The following is a 27,564-nucleotide window of genomic DNA, read 5'->3' as shown; positions in this document are numbered from 1 at the left end:
CTTGTGGGTGAGTCAGTTCCAGGAAGTAAACACAGGCAAACAAAGATAAGGTGCGAGGAAATGAGATGCTATTGCGCTCAGGCTTTAATAATAACAAACAAAACAACACAAGTATAAACAAAAACAAAACCGCATAAGGGCCCAAATAAACACAAATACCGTGTGGTACAGCGGTAGCAGTTGCTTCTCGAATATAGCAATCCTTTGCAGAGTACTCCCAATCATCCTTCTGTGCGGCTGATCTCTGCTTTAAATATACGTGGCCATCTCCAAATTAAGACAATGGTCACATACACAGGTTTTAATCATCTGTGTGACTGCCAGCCAATCTATTAATTATTAGCCGACAGTTACACATTCTCATGAGTTTATAAATAATAAATAACAAACCAAAAATAATGGCAGAGAGCTTTTCGTCTGCCCTGCATTTTAAATACACAATATGGCTTTTCGCCGACATAATGTAACAAATAAATCATAATACAAATACAAAATAATACAACACAGGGGCGAGATGTACCCCATCACAGTGACATTGTGATTTCATTTTGCTGTTGGGTCGTTAACGGGGAATTTTACATACTGCTACAATACGTACCGGATTGAAAAGTATGTACTGTATTACAGTCCTCGTGTCTCTTTTGGCAAGTGATATTTTCATAATCGTATTGTTCCGAATTAAAATATTTCTTCTGTTGAAATTCTAGTACTGTACCAACAAAACCCAATACAGTACAGCTAAATGGAAGCCTACTCATTTCAGGTATATATTTTTGAGATTGACAAGGTTTTGGAAGGGCCAAAATAAAATAATCAGATATGCGTCACATGAGTTTAACTGTCACTGAAGTCAAAATTATCGGGTCGGATATGCGAGTGCTGACTATTTGGTTGTGTTTTCTTTTGGCCCTCGCACTGTTATTTTTTTGGTTTCGTTTTGTGTTTATTTAATAAAAGTAGTGCAGCAGCGCATTTTCAACCCGCAGTACGTGCCTGAGTGTGTGTTTTAATCCCACTTTTGTCAAATCTGTTTGTTCATTTATTTTCCTTAAAACATCCACCGTATGCTTGGTAATTTGACTTGTTTTTGCTGGTCTCCCTGCTTCGACTATCTGGCCCCTGCAGCTCATTCAAAATTCTGCTGCTCGTCTTGTATTCTCCCAACCTCGCTTCTCTCATGCTACCCTCTGTTTCGCACCCTCCACTGGCTACCTATCTCTGCTTGTTCTTGCCTTCCGCTCCCTTCACCACACTGCCCCCTCCTACCTCCAATCCCTTGTATCTCACTACACCCCCTCTCGCCCTCTCTGCTCCTCCTCTACTGGCCGACTGGTCGTGCCTTCCCTCCACTCTTCATCACGTACTCTTTATTATATATATATATATATATATATATATATATATATATATATATATATATATATATATATAATTAATTTGTGATGGGAGTGAGGTTTTTAAGGGATTAAATGCCTACATAGAAGGACCAGAAACTACATTTCCCAACGACCACCAGGAAACCCGCCAGTGCATGACGGGGAACGGCGGTGACTTTAAAAGGCTGCTAGGTAGGAGAGAACAGGTGATATTAATATTACGGATGAAATTAAAATAGCAGACGAGAAGGGGACGCTGCACTTGGCCCGAGTCTGCTATATTACAGAGTGGTGAGCATTAAGGATTATAAACAAAATATCAAACAAAACCGAGATGTTCCACTCGGTTTCAAATTACAACTTGTCGAAGAGGTGAGCGTAAGGAGTGCACAGTTAATACCAGATGAGAGCGAGACGCTGCACTCGACTCACGTCTGCTACATAGAACAGAGGATCACTGTGGATTACAAATACCTTCTGACAGAGGACCAACACAGAGGAACAACGTATACAACACAGACCCAGTCACAGTGAGTACAGCGTGTTGTGTTTGTTCCTGGATGTGTTGTGGTACGGGACTGGTGTTTATTTTTAAGAAACCCTGGCTGAAGCCAATGGGGTACCGAGACGGTAACTCAAAGCTCACAACGTACGGGGTATTTTAAGTGGTGCGATGCACAACGGAATTGATTTCCATAAAGAGAGGAACCCTTTAAGGAAAGATATAATATAGAATTATGAACAGTACTCTGACAAGTTACAGTATAGTTAATAAATTATTCAACTTTAAGTGTAGTTTGTTTTTACCTTCACAAAAGGTTGACTGGGCTGTGCAGTTCTGCAAAGGACCACCGGGCAATAGTAAGTACAAACCTGGACATAGTGAAGCTAGAGGGACCTGACTCCACAGCGCCATCTGCTGGAAGCTCCACAGCACTTGGAAAGAGAGAAAAGGGGACACAGCAACAAACCAACAACAGGAAAAGATTTAGAAGAGAACCACCAAGTACTTACCTGAGTTCCGGTGCAAAGGGTCACCTCCAGAAACAGTCCAGCCAAGAAGAAAATACTGTACTGTGTTCACTGTAGGAGTTGTTCATTGTGAAGAACTTCTGTGTGTTTCGTTTATTTAATTTTGGAACTAATACTTGCAATTACGGTCTGGATCACATTTGTCTGCACTACAATACAGACACCTTAGCCAGGTCCCAAACTACGTGAACACATTTGTGTCACACTTGGCATCAGAAGTGGGATCTGCTTAACCCTGCAGACAACCACTGCAGGACCCACTGGGCTGTACAAGAATTACAGACAAGATGACCGACCTAGAGACCGTAGTTCGCATGTTCGCCACCGTCGTAGGGGGTCAGCAGGCAAACATGCAGGCTCAACAAGACACCACGCAGGCTCAACGAGAAGCCACACAAGCCCTGATGCTATGAGTGGAGCAATTGGCCACCCATATTACGTCAGGGGTAGCTGGACCGGTCTCCACCAATGCATCAATACGGTCTACACATGTCTTGAACAAGATGACCGCAGGAGATGACATGACAGGGCAGGAATTACTACTGCTCTACGAGCTCAAAAATATCACAGCTGGAGTTATAAAGTCTCGTTACCACCAAGGTCTCAGCTGTTTGATTTAATTCACTTAGCCAACCGGTCGCTGAAACCGGAAGAGCATGATAGTCACCAGGTTATCGAATGCCTGGTAATGGATTGCTACCTTCGGGCCTTACCACCAACAATGAGGCAGTGGGTGGGCCAAGGGAACCCTAGCAACTTTGACGAATTCATATCTCTAGTCGAACGCCAAATAGCGGCTGAAGAATTAGCGCGCTCAACCACCCCTCCCAAAGCTAATGTACCTGGACCCTCAACATGGAAACAACGTTCCCCCGACCAGAAGGGTAAGCCACTCTTAGTGGGGAATGAAGAGCGGCTATATGCCACGAAGGGACGATTGCAGGGACTGGGGGAGACTAGAAAAAAGGAGGGAGTAGACTACTCTTTTTATAAATGTAATCAAATGGGTCATATTGCTAGATTTTGTAAACGGGATGAACCTATGCAGTGTAACCTAGGGGAGCATTTTTGCAGCGGTATTGTTATACCAGGAGAAGTAAAGGAGATGTGTCCTTATTTTGCTCAGGTAGAATTAAATGGGAATAAGGCTAAGGCTCTCATTGACACGGGTAGTGCAGTCACACTGGTAGCATCTGAATTGGTGCCTACCACCCAAATGGATTATAATCTCAGTACAGGGATTATTTGTATACATGGGGATTTAAAACCATACCCAACCGCTCTAGTAAATGTATCATTTCAGAACTCTGTATACCAAGTAAGAGTGGGCATGGTGGAGAGGTTACCGCACCAAGTAATCCTTGGAAGAGATTACCCCGGTTTTAAAAACCTAGTGAAATTCCAGGGGACATTGACTAACCCAGAACAAATCAATAGGGTGGATAATGCCACTGCTGAAAGTCTCTTTACTGTATTCCCATTTACAGATACTGGATTATTTGAAGGATCAAAACCCAATAAATAACAAGTCACGTCGGCAGAGATGACTAGAAAAGAAACAGGGTTCTCCAGGGGTAACAGTGTTAGTAGGAGAACAAAGGAAAAGCAAGGGCAAAGGAGTAGGTACTCAGTGTATGGCCAAGGACATTTTAGATGAAACAGGGGAGGGGATAGTGGATTTAGTGGATAGTACTGAAACGGAGAATTGGTACGATCCTTTTCAAACCTTTGCTCGGAATTTTGGAAGGGATCAAGCGCAGGACCCAACATTAGTTCATATACGGGAGAGGGTAGTAGTGGTAAATGGTGTACCAGTAGAGGGGGGCTGTAATAAACCAGAGAGAACATTATATTGTTAAAAATAATTTGTTATATAGAGTTGTTTTTGTTAATGATATGTTGGTGGAACAACTGTTGGTTCCTCAGGCTTATCAGAGCATGGTGTTGAAGTTAGCGCACAGTCACTTGTTTGGAGCTCATTTAGGGAGTGAAAAAACATTACAGAGAATTGCGCAAAGGTTCTATTGGATAGGGATCCACAAAGCAGTGGAACGGTTTTGTGTAAGTCATGCCCAGAGTGTTAGAGAGCTAGCCCCCGACCCCATCTCAGGGCCCCTCTCCAATCAATGCCCATTATTGAAATACCCTTTGAGAGGGTTGCCATGGATTAAATAGGTCCTCTAAATAAGTCGGCCCGGGGACATGAGTATGTTCTTGTTATTTTAGATTATGCCACAAGGTATCCAGAGGCCATTCCTTTAAGAAACATGGCGTCGAAAACCATAGCTACAGAATTGATTCAAGTATTTTCTAGAGTCGGGATACCTAAGGAGATCTTGACAGATCAGGGAACGCCCTTTGTGAGTCGGTTAATGAAAGAGTTGTGTGCTTTGTTAAAAATTAAACCGATTTAGAACGTCTGTTTATCATCCTCAAACCGATGGGCTAGTGGAACGTTTTAATAAAACATTAAAATCCATGTTGCAAAAAGTAATTTCAAAAGACGGATTGGGAAGGAAGGATTGGGAAAAGGAAGGATTGGGATTTGCTATTGCCTTATTTAATGTTTGCTATTCGGGAAGTACCCCAATCATCCACAGGTTTTTCTCCGTTCGAGCTCTTATATGGTCGTCAACCCAGAGGGATCTTAGACATTGCCAGAGAGATGTGGGAAGAACAGAATAGTACGGGTAAGAATGTAATAGATCATGTTATCCAAATGCAGGACAGGATAGATCGAATTACACCCATTGTCACTAGCCACCTTCAACAAGCGCAAAACCGACAGGCTAGACAATATAATAAATATATAATAAAAATATTTCACAACATAAAACCAATGTCACCTTACAATAATTGATTTTGAGTTTCAGTGTTTTAAAATAAAATATCAAACAGAATGAAATTTCAATGTACCATTTGTAATTCAGTAATATGAGAGAATTGGTCAGGTGTCTATAAATACTTTTGCAAGGCACTGTATATATATATATATATATATATATATATATATATATATATATATATATATATATATATATATATATATATATATATATATATATAATCGTGAAAAATAATCCTAATCCATCAGAACTCCACTGAAAACTAAACCCAATAGCCTATGCAAGTACTGACTTTCACGAGGACAGTAGCAATTTAAGGTTTTTTGCAGCAATTACAATGCGTGAACCTACTAACATTTACGGTATTACATATTTAAAAAGCGACAGAACATCTGATTTTTTTCAATTTAAGATAAACCTACAGTTTCTTAAAGGGATAATAAGCACTGGATAATGAAACTAAAAATATTAATACTTGCCACTTTATTTCCTTAGTAGCATTTAGACCCTGTACCGTTTGTTCTGGAGCTCAAATTTAAAGATTAAAACATACAAATGTATACTGCTAAGACTGAAGCGACCGCTTGGAGCTTTTCAACTATTGCTCCATCTACTCGGATGACAAACTTTTCCAAAGCACCCCGGGAAACAGTGCATTGCGTTTGTGGTAGCAGCTTCTTGAGCTGCTGGTACCGTGACGTCACTCGAAGCCTGGCATGAGAGACTTGAATGCGCTCTCCAGGCGCTGGGCATTTTCATATTTTTAATCTTTAAATTTGAGCTCCAGAATGCAATCACACACAATAAAAACGGTACATGATCTTAATACCAATAATGAAATGGAGTGGTTAGTACTGATAATTATATTTTCATGAAATGGTAATCACAATCCCTTTAAGAAAATAATGCGATGAGAAGACAATTGGGTATGCCAACTTTAAAGCGTAAATCAACTGGAAACACTGAAGAAGAAAAACAAACAAAACAATTCTTCCTTCTGGGTGGCACAAGGCAACTCCGCGTTTATCTCTGTTTTTTGCTGGAGTGATCCAATGGGAGGGGAAGTCCTTCACAGGCTTTTGAATCAGTGAAAGCAATGCAGGAAGCTATCTGGAACAAAACCAACACAAACATTGTTAGGTTATCAACCATGACCTTAGTTTTCACAAGATTCATCGTCAATAAAGCCTGGATACCCCTACTCGGATCATGTCTGTCTTCCTTCGACAAAGCCAGTGTAAAAACAAACCTGTTTTGTTAACTTCTGGACCTCAACTGCGTAGCTTCTACATTTGTAAAGAGAACAGTATAAAAGGGCTTAAGCATTTGATCTGTGTGTCTGGCTGCTAATCTCCTGCTTCTTTTTTCATTTTCATTTTGTCATTTAGCAGATTGCAGAAATCACACATCAACAACAGCTGCTGCAGAGTCACTAAGAACATGACTAAATCACACCCAAAGGGCCAAGCACAAGGAAGTGAAACAAGTTGTGAAAGGTCAAACTTGGTGAGTCAGGGACAGAACTGGAGTTTGAAACAGGACGGTCCTGGTTTTCAAGGGCCTTTTCCCCTAACATTCAACATTCAGCCTCCTTGGTCATAGCGTCTGTATTCTGCTATTCACACTGCAGCTTGAACAAGCAGGTTGCACACAACGCACAAACATAATTATACAGAAAGGAGCAACATTTACATGAAACCACCACTCCTTTAATTATTTAATTTCATGCTGGGACACAAGTTTCTCCAAAGAACAATCGCCTCCATAGAATGATGACATTGTCTTTTAATGACCTCTTATGTCTGCCCTCTCTGGAACTGGAACCTGTGTGCATTGTACAATTTGCCTTTCCTGACCCAGGTGTTGTGCTTGACATTTCTGAGGAGCTTGGCATTGCTATCCATATGGGGGAAACACACTGATGACCCTGGATATGTACTTTCACACTAGCAGGAAATTTGACCCAGGTTGCCAGCGTGAAGGCGCCTTTAATCACACCTCATTTCACCGACTGGATACGAAAGGGTCTGAATAAAACTGTTTGAAGTGTCTGCCCTGGTCGTATCAAAAGTCAACACACCGTATCATCAGCTTCAGGGGTTGATGTGGTCTGTTTCCTGTATAAAAACAAAGAAACAGTGCATCGCAACTTCAGAAAAAGGGTCATTTTCCAAGAGCAGTTTACAGATGACATCACCATAATCAAGTGGAATCTTTCTTATTAAACACTTATTTGGTTTTACTGGGATTCAAAAGGTGTAAATCAGAAAAAAGCCTTCAGCACATTGTCAAAATTAACTTGAATCTAGCATGAGGAGATAGAGGAACCTTCTCTACAAAAGACAGCAGCTGAAACTGTTACTATGTCATTCAAAACTTTTAGAGCAGCTGCCATACACCCATGACCTGAACGAAAACCAGACTGCACATTCGATAATATCTTGCTACTATCTCAAAAATGTTTTTGGTTTAAAAATATTTCCATTACTTTAGTTACGTAGGGGTAACACAGAAATTGGCCAAAAGCAACTGGGATCTGATCGGTCACCCCCTTTAAAAAGAGTCTGAACGACAGCAGATTTACAAACTTCTGGAATTTCGGCTGTTTGAATTGAAAGATTGTTTAAGTATGGCAATGGGGTTGAAGTAATAGGTGCTGCTAACTTTAAGAACCAGAAACAGGTGTCAAAGTCACCTAAAAGCTTGCCTGCTCTGTATGAAAAACCTTAACTTAAAGATGATCATTTGTACACGAGGCTCACACTCACACTGGGAGAACTGGAGTCTTCACTTAGTGGCTGGCAAGCTAATATGCTAATCCTCATGACAAGGACCCAGTGGCATAACCCAGGAATCTCAGGGCTTAAGGGGATGAGTTTATGAGTATCAATGCTATAAAATGACCTTCGAACACGTCACATGTAAAAGAAAGAAAGACTGAATAACTCCAAACGTGAACAATTACCTTATCATTTCCCATGACCCCCACAGGTCTGTTTCATTCGAGGCGCGCGACAAGAAAGGCAAAAAATAGGGACAGCTATTTTAGCGACGCAAAGTTTTCTCAAAGCTGGATCCGTTTTAGTGGAATCTCGGAATCTGAGGACGTTTTATGGAGTTTATAACTGAAGTTCGCTCCCGGATAGGGGATAAATACCACAGCTTTTCCCCTCCTTCCCTAGCTTTCGTTCATCTGCATCCCTCCACCACCCCATCACCCCTTTACAGCCCCCCCCTTTGGAAGACTGTGGCAAAGTGCCCCGCCCCTGTGTGCATTTGTGTGTTCTGTGTATGTATGTATGCGTGCGTATGTTAATGTTGGTGTATAGATTGGTACACGGGATATAAACAGGTCTGTGTTTCACGTGTGTTTAAATTGTATATTTGTATTTAGGCACGGGATTGCACATCACGCACGTGCATTTAAAATATAATATGCGAGCACGGGGTTGCACAGAATTAATTCACGTGCTGGGATTCAAGTGAATAATTAATTAGTAATTGAATCCCAGCACAACAGTATATATAGATGCACATTTTCATTCAGTCGGGGTTAGGTGTTCGGTGAGTGGAGAACGGGAGAGAGAGAAGGAGAAAGTAAAAGAAAGCAAAAGCGTAAAGATAAGTGTTTTCACTCACCGTGTTTGTCTGTCTGTGCACTGTTTAGTTCGTTTTGTTTGTCCTTTTATTTTGGCATATAGTGCCGTGTCCAGTGTTTTTGTCTGTTCCAACCTTTTATTTTCTGTTCTGTTTATTAAATGCTGAGCGCGATCACGCGTTCAGCCTCACCAAAACCCCATCTCTCTGTTTATTTATTTCCTGGCTCTGGTCTGACACCACCCACTCTGGCCGTCTTTGTGACACGTGGTGTCTTCGTGGGATAGCCGCGCCTCCAAGCGTCAGACCAGGAGGGGTCTGGATTAAAAAAAATATATATATAAAGGATTACAAATATTGTTTTTGGGGGAAAAAAAAAAAGAAGAAAAAAAGTCAATGGCAGAAGACGCCATCAAACTGCGGGGCTGGTTCCTGGAGAATGCTGGGCTGGAGGCCCAGTCTCTGCCCATAGTCGTCCGGGCCCTGTGGATGATGGACAGTGAGAGATGGGAGGCCTATCAGGAGGAACACACCCCAAACACCTTGGAGGAAGGTGTGGAGTTTGTCCTCAGCTGCCTGGAGGCAACCATAAATGGAACAGCAGCCCAGGTAGCAGGACCACCAGCAGAGGAGTACCTGCTGTCCCCATCTCCACCAGCAGAGGGTGAGTACCTGCTGTCCCCATCTCCACCAGCAGAGGGTGAATGCCTGCTGGTTTTGCCTTCACAGCCCAAATGGGAGGAGCCTGAACGTCCTACGCCTGAGTGGAAGGAGCCCGAACATCCTACGCCTGAGTGGGAGGAGCCCGAACATCCTACGCCTGAGTGGGAGGAGCCCGAACATCCTACGCCTGAGTGGGAGGAGCCCGAACGTCCTACGCCTGAGTGGGAGGAGCCCGAACGTCCTACGCCTGAGTGGGAGGAGCCCGAACGTCCTACGCCTGAGTGGGGGGAGCCCGAACGTCCTACGCCTGAGTGGGGGGAGTCGGTGCGTCCACAGCCCAAAAGGGAGGAGTCGGTGCGTCCACAGCCCAAAAGGGAGGAGTCGGTGCGTCCACAGCCCAAAAGGGAGGAGTCGGTGTGTCCACAGCCCAAAGGGAGGCAAGTCGGGGCTTCCACAGCCCTGGGACCCAAGCCACCAGCAGAGGGAAAATGCCTGCTGGTTCAGCCCCAAGAGCCGGAAGGGGAGGGGTTACAGGCTCAACCCCCTGAAAATTTTTGGGGGGGAGAAGGGCAGGATGCTGGTGTCCCCCAGCAGCCTCTCGCTATGCTGCTGAAGGCAGCACGGCGCGCACATGCCCAGCCGCCACAGCAGAGGGAGCCAGCACCGCCAGGAGCAGAGGAGCTGGAGCTGCCTCTGCCTCCACCACCACCAGGAGCAGAGGAGCTGGAGCTGCCTCTGCCTCCACCACCACCAGGAGCAGAGGAGCAGGAGCTGCCTCTGCCTCCACCACCACCAGGAGCAGAGGAGCTGGAGCTGCCTCTGCCTCCACCACCGCCAGGAGCAGAGGAGCTGGAGCTGCCTCTGCCTCCACCACCGCCAGGAGCAGAGGAGCTGGAGCTGCCTCTGCCTCCACCACCGCCCGGAGCAGAGGAGCAGGAGCTGCCTCTGCTGCCCGTACCTCCACAGGGAGTACGGTGGCCGGAGCCCCAGAAAGGGGAGCTGCCGGCCACGAAGAAGGGGGACGAGGTCTGGAGACCACTTTCCCCAGCAGCAGTTTCGCTGCAGGAGTTCTTGTGGCCGGAGCCCCACAGGAGGGAGCTGCCGGCTACGAAGAAGGGGGAGGTCGGGGGACCACCTGCCCCCGCAGCTTTTTCGCTGCAGGACGGGACCAGCATGCTGTCAGCCGTGCCACTACCGGCAGGGGTGCTGACAGCATGGCCAGCCATGGGCCCACTGAAGCCTCCCTTCCCAGCCCGAGACTTTGTCCTGGACTGCTGGATTTTTAAGGGGGGAGGTGGCCGTTGAGGCCATGTGTGCTGCGCACAAGGGGGGGTATATGTGGCAAAGTGCCCCGCCCCTGTGTGCATTTGTGTGTTCTGTGTATGTATGTATGCGTGCGTATGTTAATGTTGGTGTATAGATTGGTACACAGGATATAAACAGGTCTGTGTTTCACGTGTGTTTAAATTGTATATTTGTATTTAGGCACGGGATTGCACATCACGCACGTGCATTTAAAATATAATATGCGAGCACGGGGTTGCACAGAATTAATTCACGTGCTGGGATTCAAGTGAATAATTAATTAGTAATTGAATCCCAGCACAACAGTATATATAGATGCACATTTTCATTCAGTCGGGGTTAGGTGTTCGGTGAGTGGAGAACGGGAGAGAGAGAAGGAGAAAGTAAAAGAAAGCAAAAGCGTAAAGATAAGTGTTTTCACTCACCGTGTTTGTCTGTCTGTGCACTGTTTAGTTCGTTTTGTTTGTCCTTTTATTTTGGCATATAGTGCCGTGTCCAGTGTTTTTGTCTGTTCCAACCTTTTATTTTCTGTTCTGTTTATTAAATGCTGAGCGCGATCACGCGTTCAGCCTCACCAAAACCCCATCTCTCTGTTTATTTATTTCCTGGCTCTGGTCTGACACCACCCACTCCGGCCGTCTTTGTGACAAAGACTCATCAGTCTGTGTGGGGGAATCCCAACTACCTCGTCTCTACGGCCAGGTAGTCCTCCCTCCATCCAAGCGGGTTAAGCCAAAGGAGACGACAACTTTATTCTGTATTTCATTATTCCAATAAACCGTTTAAACGCATCAGTTGTAAAAGTGTTTTCTGTACCTCCTGAAACCTGGATTAGGAATTTATAGACCGAATTAAAATGTTTCCTGGGGAGGTCTCTCTTAGCCTCTTGAACTCTTTGTTTTGTTTTTTTTGTACATGCAGCATATGTACCCCTCATATGTAAATCCTTAATACTTTTTTCATGTCACTTATTTCCATTGCATTTCAAACACATTTTTTCTATATTTTTCTAATTTCTACTACTCCAAAGCCGCATTACAATTTCCGATTTCGTTTTGCTGTTGTTTTCAGCTCTGTTTTTTTGTGTGTACGACTCATCCCCGTTCCCATGCTATTTTTCTGGTTCACCAATAATATATATTTTTTTCTTTTCATTTAACTGTAGCTGTTGGATTACTCTGTCCAACGTACTCAGACAGCCTCTCTCTCATTTCTGGTAGTTGTAGTTTTCATATAAAAGGGAAAAAAAGGTCTCGCTCATAGCAATAAAATAAATAAAAAATCTATTAGTTAAACAATTAAAAAACAATCTGATGTTTTGGCTGCAAACTCAGCCTTCATCATCGGAATCAACAGATTAGAGTTATAATTTCACTAGCACTTTCTTTAATGCAAACATGTAATCAGTCCGCAACTGTTTCTTAACCCAATCTTCATCTTATGCTCTCTGCTGAGTTAAAGGCCACAGTTGAGATTAGTCAAAATAAAATACCCTGTACCTCATCGTGATTTTTGAACAAAGTGTCCATCTCATGCTATTCATTTATATCAAATCCTCTGCAAAACGTCAAAATATGTATTACAAAATCACGTACATGAAGGTGCCTAAAAAGGCTGGTCTATCCCGCGTCCAGTCTTTAAATCGTGTGTGTCTCACCCTTTATATGCCGTGTGGAAACAGTGCTTTGTAACTCTAGTTCCGATACGAAAATGGTTACTGTGTCAGGTCTTCTACGAAAGCAGTCTACGGTCTGTAAAATATCTACCGTAAAACATATTAAACAATATTAAAACGCCTCCGCCCTTAATTTAAAATATTTGTCAGCAGACCCGGCGCATATTGGAGACCGGCGATTATATTTACTGTTAGACAAGAGGCATGCAAAACTATATTAAATAACAAGCAGAAGCAGGAATTTGTATTTAAAAAAAAAAAACACAGAATTAGATCTACCATGATAATAATAATCATTTATTTGCGCTGCAATGATGGTAGCTTTGTCCCAGATTAATCCTGAGTGTTCCCTTCCCATCGCTGTCAGTTATTAGTTTATAATGCTCAAGCTCCACATTTTCCTCACGGTGCAGTCACTCACTGTACAGCTGTTTGTGCGCATTGTCGGGAATATCCAGTATCAAGCGCATTATATTATTACAATATTTGCGACTGGACCCGGCGCTTACTGGAGACTTTATTTGAAGTTTTAATCTATCTATCTATCTAGACCAGTGGTCCCCAACCTGAGGCTCGCCGCCAGACCCTCCAATGTTGCCTGCGGCTTCTTCAGATATATATATTTTTTTGTTTTACCCAATCTAAAAAAAAATCACGGTAGTAATAATAATAATAATAATAATAGGTAATAATAAATCATACCACATAATTCTTTGTGAGCTACCTTCCTCCCCACCCATTACACAGTACCAGCAGTTTGAATGACAGGCAAGTTATGCAAGCCGGTGTCACAGGGAAATATTGAGGATTGAGCTCCAATTCAAATGGGAGGTTCCATTCACCAGATGCTGGAATGCCTTTCTTCGAATGACTTTGACAATTACAATGTATTTTTTTAGTATTGTAAAATAGTAAAGTATTGTTAGTATAATTGTGTGTGTAACAAACTGTATTTCAGTAGCATCTTTCCAGTCATAACGAGCTAACGTTACTGTATTAGTACAGCCTGTGTAATTTATGTTCAATCCTTAAACTAAGTTCCTGGTTAATTTTATACTTTCCCAATAGTTTTTTTTTTTTTTTTTCATAGGAAAAAGTTTTATCAAATCTACATGTGGGAAAGTGTCTCAAACACGCAGAGGTTTTAAAAAAATAGTGGTAAGATGTTTAATAAAGTTCTATATGTTAATGTTTTACGTTAAGATAACAACACTTATTTTAAGTTTGTTACATATTCATTGCGTTTAGCATTCCTGGGGTAGCTCTGTTTTCGAAAGCCGTTCTGATCAGCGCATGTATTATTTTGGTCTTTTATTTATTTTTAGCTTAATCGAAAATGTCTAATACTCTGTATAACAAGGTGAGGATAACTAACATGAGCCTGGGATCATTTTATTTATACACAGTACGTGGTTCGCGATGCACAAGTGTCAAAGCAACTCCCAGCTCATGCTGCTTTGTCACATTAACATTCTCACACACATACCTGTTTTTTTAGGTGTATAAATACTTTTGATATAGGAACCGTCACAAATGCAGTCTTGTATTTTAAACACAAATATTCAATGCTGTTTTAAATAGCAACTATACGATTAAGTTGATGATCTATTTGAGGAGTTACATTTAACACTCAAATATGGAGGACCAGACAACAATTTTGGATTATAACTTGTGCAAAGGTTACAAGGCAATGACGAACGCTATGGAGGATAATTTGTGCCAAAATTAAAAAATAAATAAATAAGTAAAATTCGAAATAATTAAATAAATAAATAAAAAACTAAATAAATACATACAAATATAAATAAATAAATGTAAAACGAAATACAGAAATAATTAGAAATTGAAATATATTTAATAAATTATCTATTTATTTCATTATTTATTTACGTATTTTTCGTTTATTTATTTATTTACTTCTATATTTATTTATTCCGTTTTTTTATTTCACGTTTTATTTCGTTTTTAATATCTGTATTTATTTTGTTTTTTATTTCTTTATTTCGTTTTTTATTTCATTTTTTATTTCTTTATTTATTTCGTCTTCATTTTGGCACAATCTTTTCGAGCTACCGTCAATCATGCTCGATGGGCGGGACAATAAGTGAATCGGTGATCTACTAACTTTGCCTGGTAGTAGTGCAGAGCAGTGATGGGCAGTTCGATTCCTTTTAGTGACTCGATTCATTTGATTCACTTCAGTTTGGTGAATCGATTCATTTCGTTCATTTGATTCACTGATTCAATGACACAAAACCAATCAATGTAGACCGCATTAAGATTGTTTACGTAGGTTTATTTGAACCGGAAAGAACGAGTCGTTCACGAACTGCACATCACAAAAGCGAGGGAGAATCTATATTTGGTTGTCTGGGTTCATAAATATTAAATTAAATATAGTTTGACAAAAAATAATAATATATATTTAGAATACTGGAGATAACAACAGTTTCAACCATTAGCATTGTTTAGCCATCAGTATCAATCGAATTTAATTTCATCTTTTAAAAAAAAAAAGTCAATTGCATTTCTTACGTATTTTTTTCTATACATTTGGAGTCACTCATTGTTTTTCTCAACAAAAAAAAGAGAGGCTCGAACGAGTGGTATTTGTGGAACTAATCCGTGGTATTTATTCAGCACAGAGCAAAACGCTGTTTGCCCAATTCCTCTTCTATCCAGTAAACCTTTATAGTCATGTGATCAATCACACGTTGAAGCACACCCATAACCGCAACATGTACATTTTATATAAACTGATATGTGTAAATATTAAATGTGTATATATTTAGTATTTACCACAGTAAAATAACATTTAGAAAATGTATATTTAATAATGTAAAATATAATAGACGTTTAAGAACGTCATCCGTTAGAATGTGCAATATCATCCTAAAAAGTCGTTGTATCGTAGCTGATACTACGTGTCACCTTGTGGACTAAGGGGAATCGTCGTCATTATTAAATTATAAAATATTTATCCGTAGTTGTAAATCGTCATGTAATCACAATATGTAATCACAAGTTATATAATTAAGCCTTGGGTACAATAACATTACAATACCAGTAGATGTTTGTATTTATTTATTTTAGAAATTAGGTGTATATCTCTATTATTATTATTATTATTATTATTATTATTATTATTAGTAGTAGTAGTAGTAGTAGTATTTAGTAATTTGGCTGATTTTACTCAAGATGACTTAGAAGTATTAATCATAATTTGTGCAAAATAGTTAACTATAGATATGATTAATTTTGTATGTGTATAACAAACACACATAGGCTACAACTAGTAGTGATTAATTTTATTATTTATTTGTTTGGCAGACTTACACAAGGTTACGTACATAGTAAACTAAGAAGAACTTTAAGAAATTCTGGTGCACAAACTTGTAATCTGAGTTCCTTACAGCGTGAAGCAGCTCTCTAGAAAGAAAGTACACACAGTCTGGATCATAGATATATAGCTGTGGTCTGGAGGATGTAACTGACACCATTTTGGCTCACACAGAGTTCTTATCATGCACTAAGTAAGCAGGAATTTGGATCCAACATGGCACATACGGTCTTCAGTTTCATAACATTCAACGAGTTGAGCGACAACCCGGTTTCATTGTTACAACGAACAAATCAGCCAGACTCGAGAGGTAAAGAATCACTTCATGAGTTTTGATAGGCTGGTAACTCGACTCCATGTGTGCCACGCAGCTTGTTCATAGGGTGAATCAAAAGAACCGATTCAATGGGGACTCTGATCCGATTCCCATCGTAGTGAGTCATTCAAAAAGAACGATTCGTTCGCGAACTGCACATCACTAGTGCGGAGAGGGCTCCCTTGGTAAAAATATATTGGGACGTCCAGATTTTCCCGTCCCAGTTTGGCCTACCGCTGCGGACTCTTCTGCTATACTGTCGTCACTGGTACTGCGTAGAATTTGATGGTGAATTATCTGCAAGTTAGTTCTGCCACCATCATCAATATTTTCATCAGTACATGCCAATATCTGCCCTATTCTTTCCAATAGTCAATCTACTCGACTCTAAATAAAGTCGTCATTTACCGACCCACATTTAACTTGAATTAAAAGCTCCCTAATCTTTTCTAGGAAAAGACTCCTATAAGTCATATTGCACACATTTGTAACGTATGGAATATTCAGAGCATTGAAACTGTACAACAACGACGCTGTAGCCCTGACTGCACACCTCTCCGCACTACTACCAGGCAAAGTTAGTAGATCACAGATTCACTTATTGTCCCGCCCATCGAGCATGATTGACGGTAGCTCGAAAAGATTGTGCCAAAATGAAAAGACGAAATAAATAAAGAAATAAAGAAATAAAAAATGAAATAAATAGATATAAAAAACTAAATAAAAAGCGAAATAAAAAACGGAATATATAAATAAATAAATAGATAAATTATTAAATATATTTCAGTTTCTACTTATTTATGTATTTATTTTGTTTTATATTTACAGACATGCTCAAATTTGTTGGTACCCTCCACAAAAAACGAAGAATGCACAATTTTCTCTGAAATAACTTGAAACTGACAAAAGTAATTGGCATCCACCATTGTTTATTCCATATTTAATAGAAATCAGACTTTGCTTTTGATTTTTTATTCAACATATTGTAAATAATAAAACAAATGAAAATGGCATGGACAAAAATGATGGGACTGCTAACCTAATATTCTGTTGCACAACCTTTAGAGGCAATCACTGCAATCAAATGTTTTCTGTAGCTCTCAATGACACTTCTGCACCTGTTAACATATTTGTATGTATTTATTTTGTTTTTTATTTAATTTATTTAATTATTTATTTCGAATTGTATTTATTTATTTGTTTTCTAATTTTGGCACAAATGAAAATGATTACAAAATGATTACATAAACGTAACATGATACATGCTTGCAAGGTATTCTACAGTACCATCTACCGTCAGGTATTTGTAACGCAGCTTGCCGTAATCCAGAGCGCAAACCCGGCTGTACAATGATTACCTAGTTCGGGAATTCAAAGTAGACTAACATCCGGTACCTGGCTCGAATGCAAGGTCAACATGCGATAATGTCATGAATTAGTACACTGTTTAATATTTCTAATTGCAAAGCGTTGTTTAATTGTAAACAATAGGAATGCATTCAGAATATAAATATCTACATCGGGACCTGTTATTTGCTTTGAATTTGACTCCAGTCCAATATCTCCTTTAAACAATTGGGCTTCTCTGGACAGATTGACTGTTTGGAAATTATTAAAGGCGATCGGTTCGGTTTATCGATTGTATAACTAAAGGAATCTTTCACTTTGCTTTGCCAGAACTGGAGATTTTTAAATGATGCTGATCACACAATGGTTTTTTTTTAAAGGCAGGTAGTGAGGAGAGAAACACACTGGGATTAAAGTCGGGACGCATTACAGCTGTGGAATACACTAAACTTGTAAAAAAGAAACAACATTTTTTTTTTCTTGGTAATGGCTGTTCACACAACGATTTTCAGTCGTTCAAAACAACTCTCTCGAAGGGCTGAAGAGCAGAAAGTGATAAACGTACAGATTGCTGAGACTTCACTATCAACCGACATTATACCAGGCCAGTGAAAAGTCTGCGGCACCACTGGGTGGAGGGTCCGCGGGGCCAGTGGGTGGTGGGCTTAAGGCACCAGTGGATTTTGCCACCCACTAGTCCTCATGTGTAAGGAAAAGTTAATTTCAAGCCGTGTCATTTTTTTTACCCCGAATGTCAGTAATATTTGTGAGAAACATGACAGTGAGGTCACTCTACTCCAAGATGTCAACCCCCCTTATGTAAATCACAACCGGCAAAACGACAAAGAATGCCAGAAGAGACCGCTACTGTGTCACGATCGATGCTGCCCAAATACCTTTTTGCGCAGGAACACATTTCACACAACGCTGTTTACCTCGCTCATTTCATGCCTCTCTCTCATATTCTTCTTAATGAAATCTGAAAAAAACAACAAAAAAAAAAAAATTCTAAACAAAAGGCCAGATTAAATCAAAATTTTGACCAACCCGCTAACAGCAACTTTAATAGCGGTTGGTTTGATAAATAGTAGAAAGGTGCCTTGTTACAAACTATCAAGCCGCTATTAAGTACAGATTTATAATTTGTGCTTAGCGGGCGGATTGAATTCCCTCTAAAGAGAGAATACTCCAGTGTTTATCAGCCCTGTTCCTGGCGCCCCACTGTGTCTGCTGGTTTTTGACCAACGGAGTGCTTAAGTGCTTAACTGAACCTTAACCAAACTCCCAACAAATGTTTTGGTTACTGAAAACAATAAAAAAAAAACTCTCTAGTTAATCACTTTATTACTTCAATTACGGGTTTGTGTATTTGAGAGCTCAGTTGGAATGAAAACCAGCAGACACAGTGGGGCGCCAGGAACCGGGTTGAGAAACGCCCAATGTTCAATGAGAAATATGAAAGCCAAGAAGGCACATGTGCTTAACACTGTCCTCCTAACAGGAAGACTTTACCTTGGACAGGAACCGAAAGACACCACAGTACTGGGATTACAATTTGTGTTTGGCAGGCAGGTTTTCTGACTGGATTTGCAGATTGCCAGCCATCTTATAATACCAGGTAACCTATCAGCTTTGATATCTGTTATAGCCTAGGAGAGCAATCTAGTTGCAGAAGTCTTTTATAATCATTGAATATCAGCAGAGAAATAAGCCAGGAATATTGACTATCACCTAGCCTGAAAAATCACCAATTAGGGCCGGTAAACCAGACTTCTTCACTACTGGTTCTGAGGAACAGGAGGCACATTATTTTATTTTTTATTTTATTTTTATTTTTTTACACAAAGGTTGTGTGAGACTGGAACAAGCTACCCGTTGTTGAAGAAACGGCAAGAAACCTGCAAGGCTGGGGCTCGAGGGCCAGGACTGAGGATGATTGACTTTAGTATACTGATTACAGGGTTGTGAAGATTCAGCACTCACAAAAAATCCCTGAGCCAATGAGGAACAGCCCGCAAGGCACGAGGGCACAGACAGGCACCAACCACTGCAGGTACACTTCCTGCCTACACACGTCACCTGGGAAAGAAAGCACACACAACATCATAGACAAAAGCCCGTCAATATCATTTCTCTTACAGACGCCATAATTCCACCTACCATTCTTCTCAGAATCCTATCCTTCACTATAGAATCTGCATTAACGCTTGAGAAAATAGTATATTTCTTCAATTTAAGAATGACATACCTTTTTTTTTCCCTCTACATAATGGTATACACAGCTTATTATACAGGCTTCAAATGCTCAATAAATTAGTTGTCTAGAAGACCGAGCACTAATTCCACATGAATGACTTCCCTTATCCTGAGAATGAAGCATACTTAAGATTAAAATAAATTTCGCACAAGCATAAAAACAAAACCAATATGCAGGTATTACTGTTCTTGGAATTGCTTTGATTTATGACCGTTCCTCTTATCTGCCATATGTATATCGATTTAATACCTTTCTTTTTCATTTGACTGTATAAGAAACAAAAAGAAAAAAAACTTCTGTGTTATGCAATAGTTTTAGTTTTGCATAATTCCTGAAAAAGAAATTCACATTTTCATATTTCAATTGAAAGTCCCATGTACTTTTTCAAGAATCTTGGTGTGTTGGCTCTTTAGAAATGTGAACTTGACCGTAGTTATTGCGATATACTCATGGACCAGTAGGGTGCAGTCTTCCCGCTGGACCGGAAATAGCAAACCAATGCCCCAGTGCAGTACAGTGACAGAGGGACACTGTCCTGTAGGAGGCACCGTCTTCTGGATGAAATGTTTAACAGAGGTCCTGACTCTCTGTGGTCATTAAAGATCCCATGTCACATTTCGGAAAGAGTAGGAGGGACTAACCCCGGTGTCCTGGCTAAAAACTAGGGGTGTGCAGTTTTGGAAATTTCAGTTCGGTTCGGTTATGGTTCGGTTTTCATTTAAAAAAAAAAAAAAAAAAAAAAAAAAAAAACTATCTGGTAGGAAAATATTTGTTATTTACATGTATATTGCAAAATTTAGTGAGGAAACACTGGATACTATCAGTAGATCTCTAATGTAAAATGTATTATTATTTTGAGACATGTTTTATTATATTTTTGGTATTTGATTTTTTTTTTTCCCTGAAGGTAGCAGCATGCAAGACATGCTTGCAGGTTAACAACAACTAGGGGTTCTACACAGTATTCAACTTCAAACCACCTATCTTTGCACAGCTATATTATTATATTATTCATTATAGCACAGACTCTGTATTGGAATGTTTGAGGCACACAGTGGGCTCTATACTCAAAGCTTTTCCCACAAATTTGGTTTTGCATTATTTATTTATTTTGAAGGCTATAGACCTCCACGCAGGCCGTCAAATTAATCAACAGTGGGCTCTATACTCAAAGGATTTAACACAAATTCGGCATTACCGACACTTTCAAAGAGGATTAAAATACAAAAGAAAGTTAAATGCAATGTCACAACGCACACGGGTTTTTTCAAAGATGCGGTGCACAGTATACCACACAGACAATGCAAAAAGCTACACAAAATGTTTCAGTAGGCTACTACTGACCCATTTTGTGCAGAATTTCAACACATTAGTTTTTAATCTGGGAAATTAATATAAGACGGGTAAATTGCTCCTGAAAGAAATGAACGCATAAACTATTACAACTTTTTTTAATCTAATGTTGACGCCTATCAGCTGTTTCACATTTCCTGACAGTGATCTGCTGTGATCAGAAGAGGAGAAGTTACAACCAGAAGGTTAATGGCGACTATTACATGTAACTGACTGCATCTTGTGTTTTGCCTGTCAATGTCTCCTTAAATTGCTGGTATTGCCATGATTGGCACTCACTTTTATTGAAGCACAGTTTACAAATGCAGAAACATTTGTCAGCGCGGGTAAAATACTACAAAACGGCAGTTTTAGCCCTAGTTGAGGGAGGCACAACGCCTCCTCTTGCTTCTACAAAATCAAAAGTCCTTTGACAAAGTGTAGCTTCCACGTCACTTTCGACAAAAAAAATCTCCCTTTCTACATATTTCTAGCAACATGTAGACTAGTGTCCCCTCGGCTTTAGGTACGCTGGCGAATTTTCGTGAATGACTTGTCTGGAATAAAAAAATAAATAAAAAAAACCTGTTATAGTTAAGGCTCCAGTTCGGTGTCGTTTTTTTTTTTTTTTTTTAATTCGGTTAACCGCATACCGCAACTAAAAACCAGACACTTACCACTGGACAAGTCATAAGAACTTTCCTTCACAGATACCGGGTTTGACACTCTGCACTTGTAGCTCCCACAGTCGGACTTCTGTAGGTTGCGTATTGTGAGGGTGAAAGTGAGAGCGCTGTAGTCCTCCATCAGATTGTACTTGGTGTCGTTATGCAGAGTGGAGCCCCCTCTCTCCCAGCTGAACGTCAACAGTGACCCCGAAACCGTAGAGCACCTGAGCACCACGGAGGAGTTGCGCTCATAACTGAAAATCAGTGGGTCGGACAGTGGTCCTGGTCCAAAGAAAGAGCAAAAGGAAAAGTGAAAAGGTTAAGCAGCATTTGTTACATTGTTTGATTCTGGTTTTCTTGCAGCTTATAACCCCCCCCCCAACAATATCACTGCTTGTCTATTAAAAGACTTTTGTCTGAGAAGGAGAAAAAACAAGGGGTGAAAGTATTAGCAGTGCTGCACAGACTGTAGAGAACAGAGCTCTGAAAAAATATTTTCAAAACTTATATTCAGAGTCTGTGGGGAGGCACAGCGGAAAGCTGAACTGAATATCAGTGAACCAGTGTTTACACTTAGTACTGCATGTTCGCAGGGGGTACAGAACAACACAGACTGAGGCGACTGGTGCTTGGAATTGAAGAGCAAAAGAGAGACAAAACCCTGAAAACCCGATCAGCTCATTCAGTAGTCCTTATTTCTTCCCTTTCTGCCGACTAATCAACACACCAAGTCCTGCAGCCGTTCCTCAATCGCAAGAGTCAATCCCCTCAGTGTCGTTCTCCCAGAAAAATACTAATCGAATAGGCAATTGACCGTTTGAAAGGGTTCAAAATTTCAAAACTCGACAACGGTAAACAAAAACGGACATCGGTGCTACTTACCCAGGACTTGCAGGAGGATGGTTCTTGTCTTGGTTACAGCGCCCTGCACTGTCAAGGTGTAGTTGCCTTCGTCACTGTACTGCAAGACCTTAATGAGCACTGATGCGTTGGAGGGGAAAAACTGAACCCGGTTCTTGTACATGGGACTGATGTTGGCTTCCGCACTTCCAATGACATAATCCAGAATAGCCGCGCTGGTCTTACGGCTGGAGAATTGCCAGTTTAAACGTCCACTCGTTTCCAAATCACTGAATCCGGGAACAATTACAGAAGACTGCCTCTCTCCATACACCAGAAATTCATCTGCTTTGCACAGTGCTGTGAATAAAACAAAAGAGAAAGTCTGAAAATGAAAAGTCCCGAGTGCATGGTGCATGATCAACAAAGACAACGAGGAACAAGGAACTGGCAAGGCAAACAGGCACCAACTTTATTTAGGTATTTTACAGGTTTGTCTTTCTGCCCAAATTTCAAAATGGTTAGCGGACTCATTTCGGAAACATGAGACTCGAGCTGATGTTAGAAGGGTTTATTTTAGTAATCTGTAAGATGAACTTGCGATTGACGGTTTCTTTTCCTGTCACTTTAAGAATCTGCTTTGAATAGGCTGTCAGCACTAATGTAGTTATCAGACGACATTAAAATATCCCTCCCCCCCTTGGATTCCCTTATGTAGCTTTTTAGACTGGAATAAAGCACTGGAATAAATAAAGAAGAAAATCGGACTCCTTTTTAACAACGTGGTCAATTACGATTCAAGAGTTTCCATGGTTTGACGAGTTTCATTTACTTTGCTTTGGTCTTTCATTCATTTAACGGGAGGCGAGCAGCCGGTAGTTTCAGTGTGCGCTGTGTGCACTCTGGGATTAGTGCAAGGGGAGAATAAAAGAACAAGATTGTTTTCTTCTGATGTAGGCTTATTAATTAATGTTTTGTACTTAATTACTGAAAGGAGAAATTTGAATTCGGAAAAGTAACAATCTACTAACAATAACCACCGAGGTGGTTCAGAAAAAAATAAGATGCTCCAGTTCAAATTAGTTACTAATTAAAACTATAGCGTCTTTTTCTGAACACCCTTTTCATGCAAACGGTTGAAGACTCTCAAACTGGCAGGCAGAGGATTGATATGAAACAGTAATCAATTCCGTAGCATCTATAATGTGTACAGGAGGCCTGCAGATTTTCAGTTTCAACCTTTGTATGGAATGTGAGTTGTTTCAAACCACCTGAGTCATGAGACTCACTCACTGAGACCAGAACAGAGGAGCAAAGTCTCACACTAAAGTCTGTCCCACCAAATTCAGAGTAGAGATGACATTATGAAACTCTAATTCATTTATTTACTACTTTAATCAATAAAAATTAGGTGGTTTCAAAATCTAGATCAAGCTTAAAGGGCAGACAGAACACTAAGAGTTAAAGCCGGAAGACGAAACCCCTTATTATAGCTGAAGACACACATTTACATTCCATCACGTTATTTTTTTTTTTTTGTTATCATGTTCAATAGGTGTGCAGCTATAAGTCGATACTACCATATTACTTCAGTTATGGACTGAAATTATTAATAAGAGATGAGTTCTTAGTGTGTTCCTTGTTAATTCTAATTCCCATTCTAATTTTCCTCTCTTGCTGAGAATGGATTATGTCATTATATGTGATAATTCCTTGGAAACAGCTGGATCTCTTGCAATTACCCTATTCTGATGGACATCTGTAAAAGAGGTTTATCTGGCATCAAACCTGTTAGCCAGAAAAACTCCCTTTCACTTGGCACTGATAGGAAAAACTCCTGGTGAGAGAGCAATAAGGAATTAAATCCAGAAACCTATTATACTTATTACAGTTAATATTCTTTTTTTTGTTTAGTTTTTTTACCATGTTCAATACGTGTTACAAACATTCTTTTAAAAATGTGTGGACTTGGAGAAACGAGCCATAATAACACGTAAGAAAACAAGAGGGATATTAGAGAGACTATTTTCTAGATCTGATCGGCTCAATCTGCGCGAGGTTGCAAAAAAAAAAAAAAAAAAAAAACAGTGCAACATGTGGTGATCTAACTTAGGTGAGCTAATGATGTGTGTGGACACACCGAGCCTTATGAGACAAGTCTTTTTTTTGTTCAGATACTCTGAGATGGACTATAAAGGATTTTGGAGGCGTAAACACAACGGGCGTGGGCCTCCTGGACAAGAATTATAAACCCCTGATGTACAACCACATGCACAGAATGGGAAAAAAAAACACTGACTTTATTCAAGCTCTATTCTAAATTACTGCGCCAGAATAAAATCAGCAGAAATGTTCCATATCCTGTCACATGGCACAACCTGGAAGCTCGCAGTTTCTCTTATTTTTTTAATGATCTTAAAATAAGTAGTGTCAATCATAAATAAAACAGTATATGATGGTGTTTGCTGCGAGGCTGTTTAAAAATACCGTTGCTCTCTTGGCTGTGATGGACTGGGTTCCCGTCCAGGGTGTACCCCGCCTTGCACCCAGTGACTGTCGGGATGAGCTCTGACCCACTGTGACCCTGTACTGGATGAAGCGGGTTACGAGAAGTGAGTGAGTGATGCTCGCTTGGCAGTATTGCCAGATCAGAGGTTTTCCCTCCAGATTTAGAGTTTTTTTCCCCATGCTCAGGTAACAATTTAACAAAGGTTTTTTTAAAGGTAAATCTGGATTTTTTTGAGTTTTTTTTCTTAATTAAAAATGCTCAAATTTAAGATGAATTAAACCCCTCCCAAGCATTCCCTTTACAAATATATGGCAGACGTAGTGGTAGAAGTAAGATGTACCAATATGAGAAAAAACGCTTCAATCCCAGCTGAAGAGCCAATGTTGCAATCTGCAAAACTGGGGGGGGGGGAGAGATTAACAGGCGGGCGCGGGTTGTCTCTGTCTAGTTCTTTACTGCACATTGCCACATCGCATTGGCTCATCCGTACAAGCAGAAATACACTCAAGCTTGGGAAGCTGAAGATGCTTTCAAAGGTGAATGAAAATCTTAACTGTTATATTTGAATTAATGATCAAATTGTGATATTTAATTTTGTTCATGATACCGCTGGAATAAAAATTCCTGTTTATTTTTAACTTTCTTACTGTAGTCCGGTTGTGCAGAGCCTAGTTTCACAAATACAGGCCTTCGCCACATAGTAACAGGCCTAAGCCTTTACCACATTTCGGCCTGCATGGTTTACAGAAAAATGGGGTACAGTACACTTAACTCACATACTCAAAGACACAACATTCTGCCAAATTTACCATCATTATCCTTTATTATGTTGATTTAAAAATATATATATTTGCGGAAGAAATCCATCCATTATCATTAACCGCTTAATCCTTTACAGGGTCGCGGTGAGCCGGAGCCTAACCCGGCAGACACAGGGCGCAAGGCAGAACCACACCCTGGACGGGACACCAGTCCATCGCAGGGCACCACACACTCACACAGAGGACAATTTAGAGTAACCAATCAACCTGAACAGCATGTCTTTCACAGGTATGCTTATTTGCATATTATTGAAATTTGTTCAAAAATACAGTAAGGAATGCTGACTACTAGTTGTTTATAAAAAATCTGGAGGGTTCCAGTCCAAATCTAGAGTTTTTTTTCTACCTTGGACAGAGGAGTTTTTTTTTTTTTTGTGATCTGGCAACACTGTTGCTTGGTCGCACACTGCTGTGTACGTGACGACTAGACACTGAGTCACAGCCCTCGGGTCTGACATTAAATGCTGCTCCCTAATAGATCACTGGCATTGAAATACTTTCTTTACCGAAATACACAAGTGCACGTCTAAATCTGTTCATAACTACGCGACCGGGATATATGCGGACTATGCCTTGTAATGTCCGAGACAGATTGAAACCAAGAGCTACCGCGGACAAGTATTTAACAAAGTCAGTACCAGTGTACGGTTTCCATTCATACCAACGTTTTGAAAGTTTCAGTGAAATGATAAAAGTTATGGTAACCATCACCTTTTCAGACAATGGTAGATCTCGAACTCTCTCTATATTATTGAATAAGCAAACATTCAATTCACCTGATTACTAGAACTAAATGAGCAGCTAATGTTATTCAGACAGGCTATTTACATCTTAACTTGTGTAATCTTTCAAGAGGACGTCTAAAACAATTAAACGTACCTAAGAGGTTAGTTACAATGTCCATGTTCGGCATGCAGTGATTAAAGACATTCGATTTCGCTTTCAAATAACAAGAGTATATATTTTTTAAAGCACTTTAAATTACATACTGCGACACAACCCATGTTTCATGACTCAGGTTGGAAGCACTCAGCTGTGCAGCACTGCAATGTAAACGATTTGTATAATGAATTTTGTGTGTATCCCCAGACAAGTGTAAGGTATACCTTGTTTCATTAGTATGTGTTGAAGTACGTCACTTGCCCCGTTATAAGTTGACTTGTGCTCATATTTTAGTGGGCTTTTCGCTACAATTATAATACCCCGCAAGAACGTTTCCAGCAATATTGCGAAAGTAAGGGGAAATGAGTGACTCGACAACCGTTTAAAACAGTCAAAAAGAAACGTGTAAGATAAACACAAAGTATTATCATCACATACAATGCTGCTGCTGTTGTTATTGAACAGGTACCTGTGAGTGCTGAGAGCACGAATAACCGGATCCCACGCTTGTAACATTCCTCAGCCATGATGAGGATGTGTGCTGGAGCAGCTGAAGCTGCAGCGGTAGCTGATAATCTAAGATACTTAAGTTAGAGAGCTAGAGATACTAAGAATGTAGGGTGCGTTCACGTTCAAATGACGTGAGTCTGCGCGCATACCCTGTCCGAGCAACGCAAACTGCTTGCCCGCAGAGTCTGCGCACCCGCTGCACATTCTAAAACGTGCTGCGCTGGAGCAGACCCGACTCAAAACAATGA

At 40.4% G+C, this 27,564-nt stretch overlaps 1 protein-coding gene and 1 long non-coding RNA gene across 7 annotated transcripts in view; one reads left to right on the top strand and one right to left on the bottom strand.

The window, feature by feature from the left end:
• Positions 1 to 61: 61 nt before the first annotated feature.
• Positions 62 to 27,564, bottom strand: LOC117966302 (HEPACAM family member 2-like). 6 transcript variants are annotated; one of them, XR_004661655.2, is made up of 7 exons: positions 27,276 to 27,563; positions 22,637 to 22,954; positions 21,764 to 22,036; positions 19,481 to 19,576; positions 18,394 to 18,476; positions 7,335 to 7,371; positions 62 to 6,364 (listed from the first exon to the last, which is right to left on the bottom strand). XR_004661655.2 is itself a non-coding variant. In XM_034912126.2 (7 exons), the coding sequence occupies exons 1-6, from the start codon at positions 27,331 to 27,333 to the stop codon at positions 7,348 to 7,350; spliced, it is 813 nt and encodes a 270-aa protein (XP_034768017.1). In that variant the 5' UTR covers positions 27,334 to 27,563; the 3' UTR covers positions 62 to 6,364; positions 7,335 to 7,347. The 6 variants fall into 6 exon arrangements, 3 of the variants coding, with proteins under 3 accessions (XP_034768017.1, XP_034768018.1, XP_058869829.1); XR_009319816.1 differs by having other exon boundaries at positions 62 to 6,360; XM_034912126.2 differs by having other exon boundaries at positions 18,433 to 18,476.
• The window catches only part of LOC131721022 (uncharacterized), a 33,395-nt gene continuing 31,374 nt past the window's right edge, over positions 25,544 to 27,564 (top strand). Inside the window, exons 1-2 of the long non-coding RNA XR_009319819.1 lie at positions 25,544 to 25,639; positions 26,002 to 26,153. This is a non-coding gene — a long non-coding RNA (uncharacterized LOC131721022). The remainder of the gene's footprint in view (positions 25,640 to 26,001; positions 26,154 to 27,564) is intronic.

The sequence above is a fragment of the Acipenser ruthenus genome, chromosome 47, assembly GCF_902713425.1.
Source record: "Acipenser ruthenus chromosome 47, fAciRut3.2 maternal haplotype, whole genome shotgun sequence".
Lineage (NCBI taxonomy): Eukaryota > Metazoa > Chordata > Actinopteri > Acipenseriformes > Acipenseridae > Acipenser > Acipenser ruthenus.
The sequence above is the reverse complement of the archived record's forward strand: the minus strand, read 5'-3'. Positions and strand labels throughout refer to the sequence as shown.

What these genes read in the sequence shown, in the direction of transcription:
- LOC117966302 (XM_034912126.2), bottom strand. Translation starts at nt 27,333, where the DNA reads ATGGCTGAGGAATGTTACAAGCGTGGGATCCGGTTATTCGTGCTCTCA. An exon ending in CGTGCTCTCAGCACTCACAG is followed by an intron (nt 22,955 to 27,275) that starts GTACCTGTTCAA and finishes TTTTATTCACAG; the next exon opens with CACTGTGCAAAGCAGATGAA. An exon ending in TTCTTATGACTTGTCCAGTG is followed by an intron (nt 19,577 to 21,763) that starts GTAAGTGTCTGG and finishes TTTCTTTCCCAG; the next exon opens with GTGACGTGTGTAGGCAGGAA.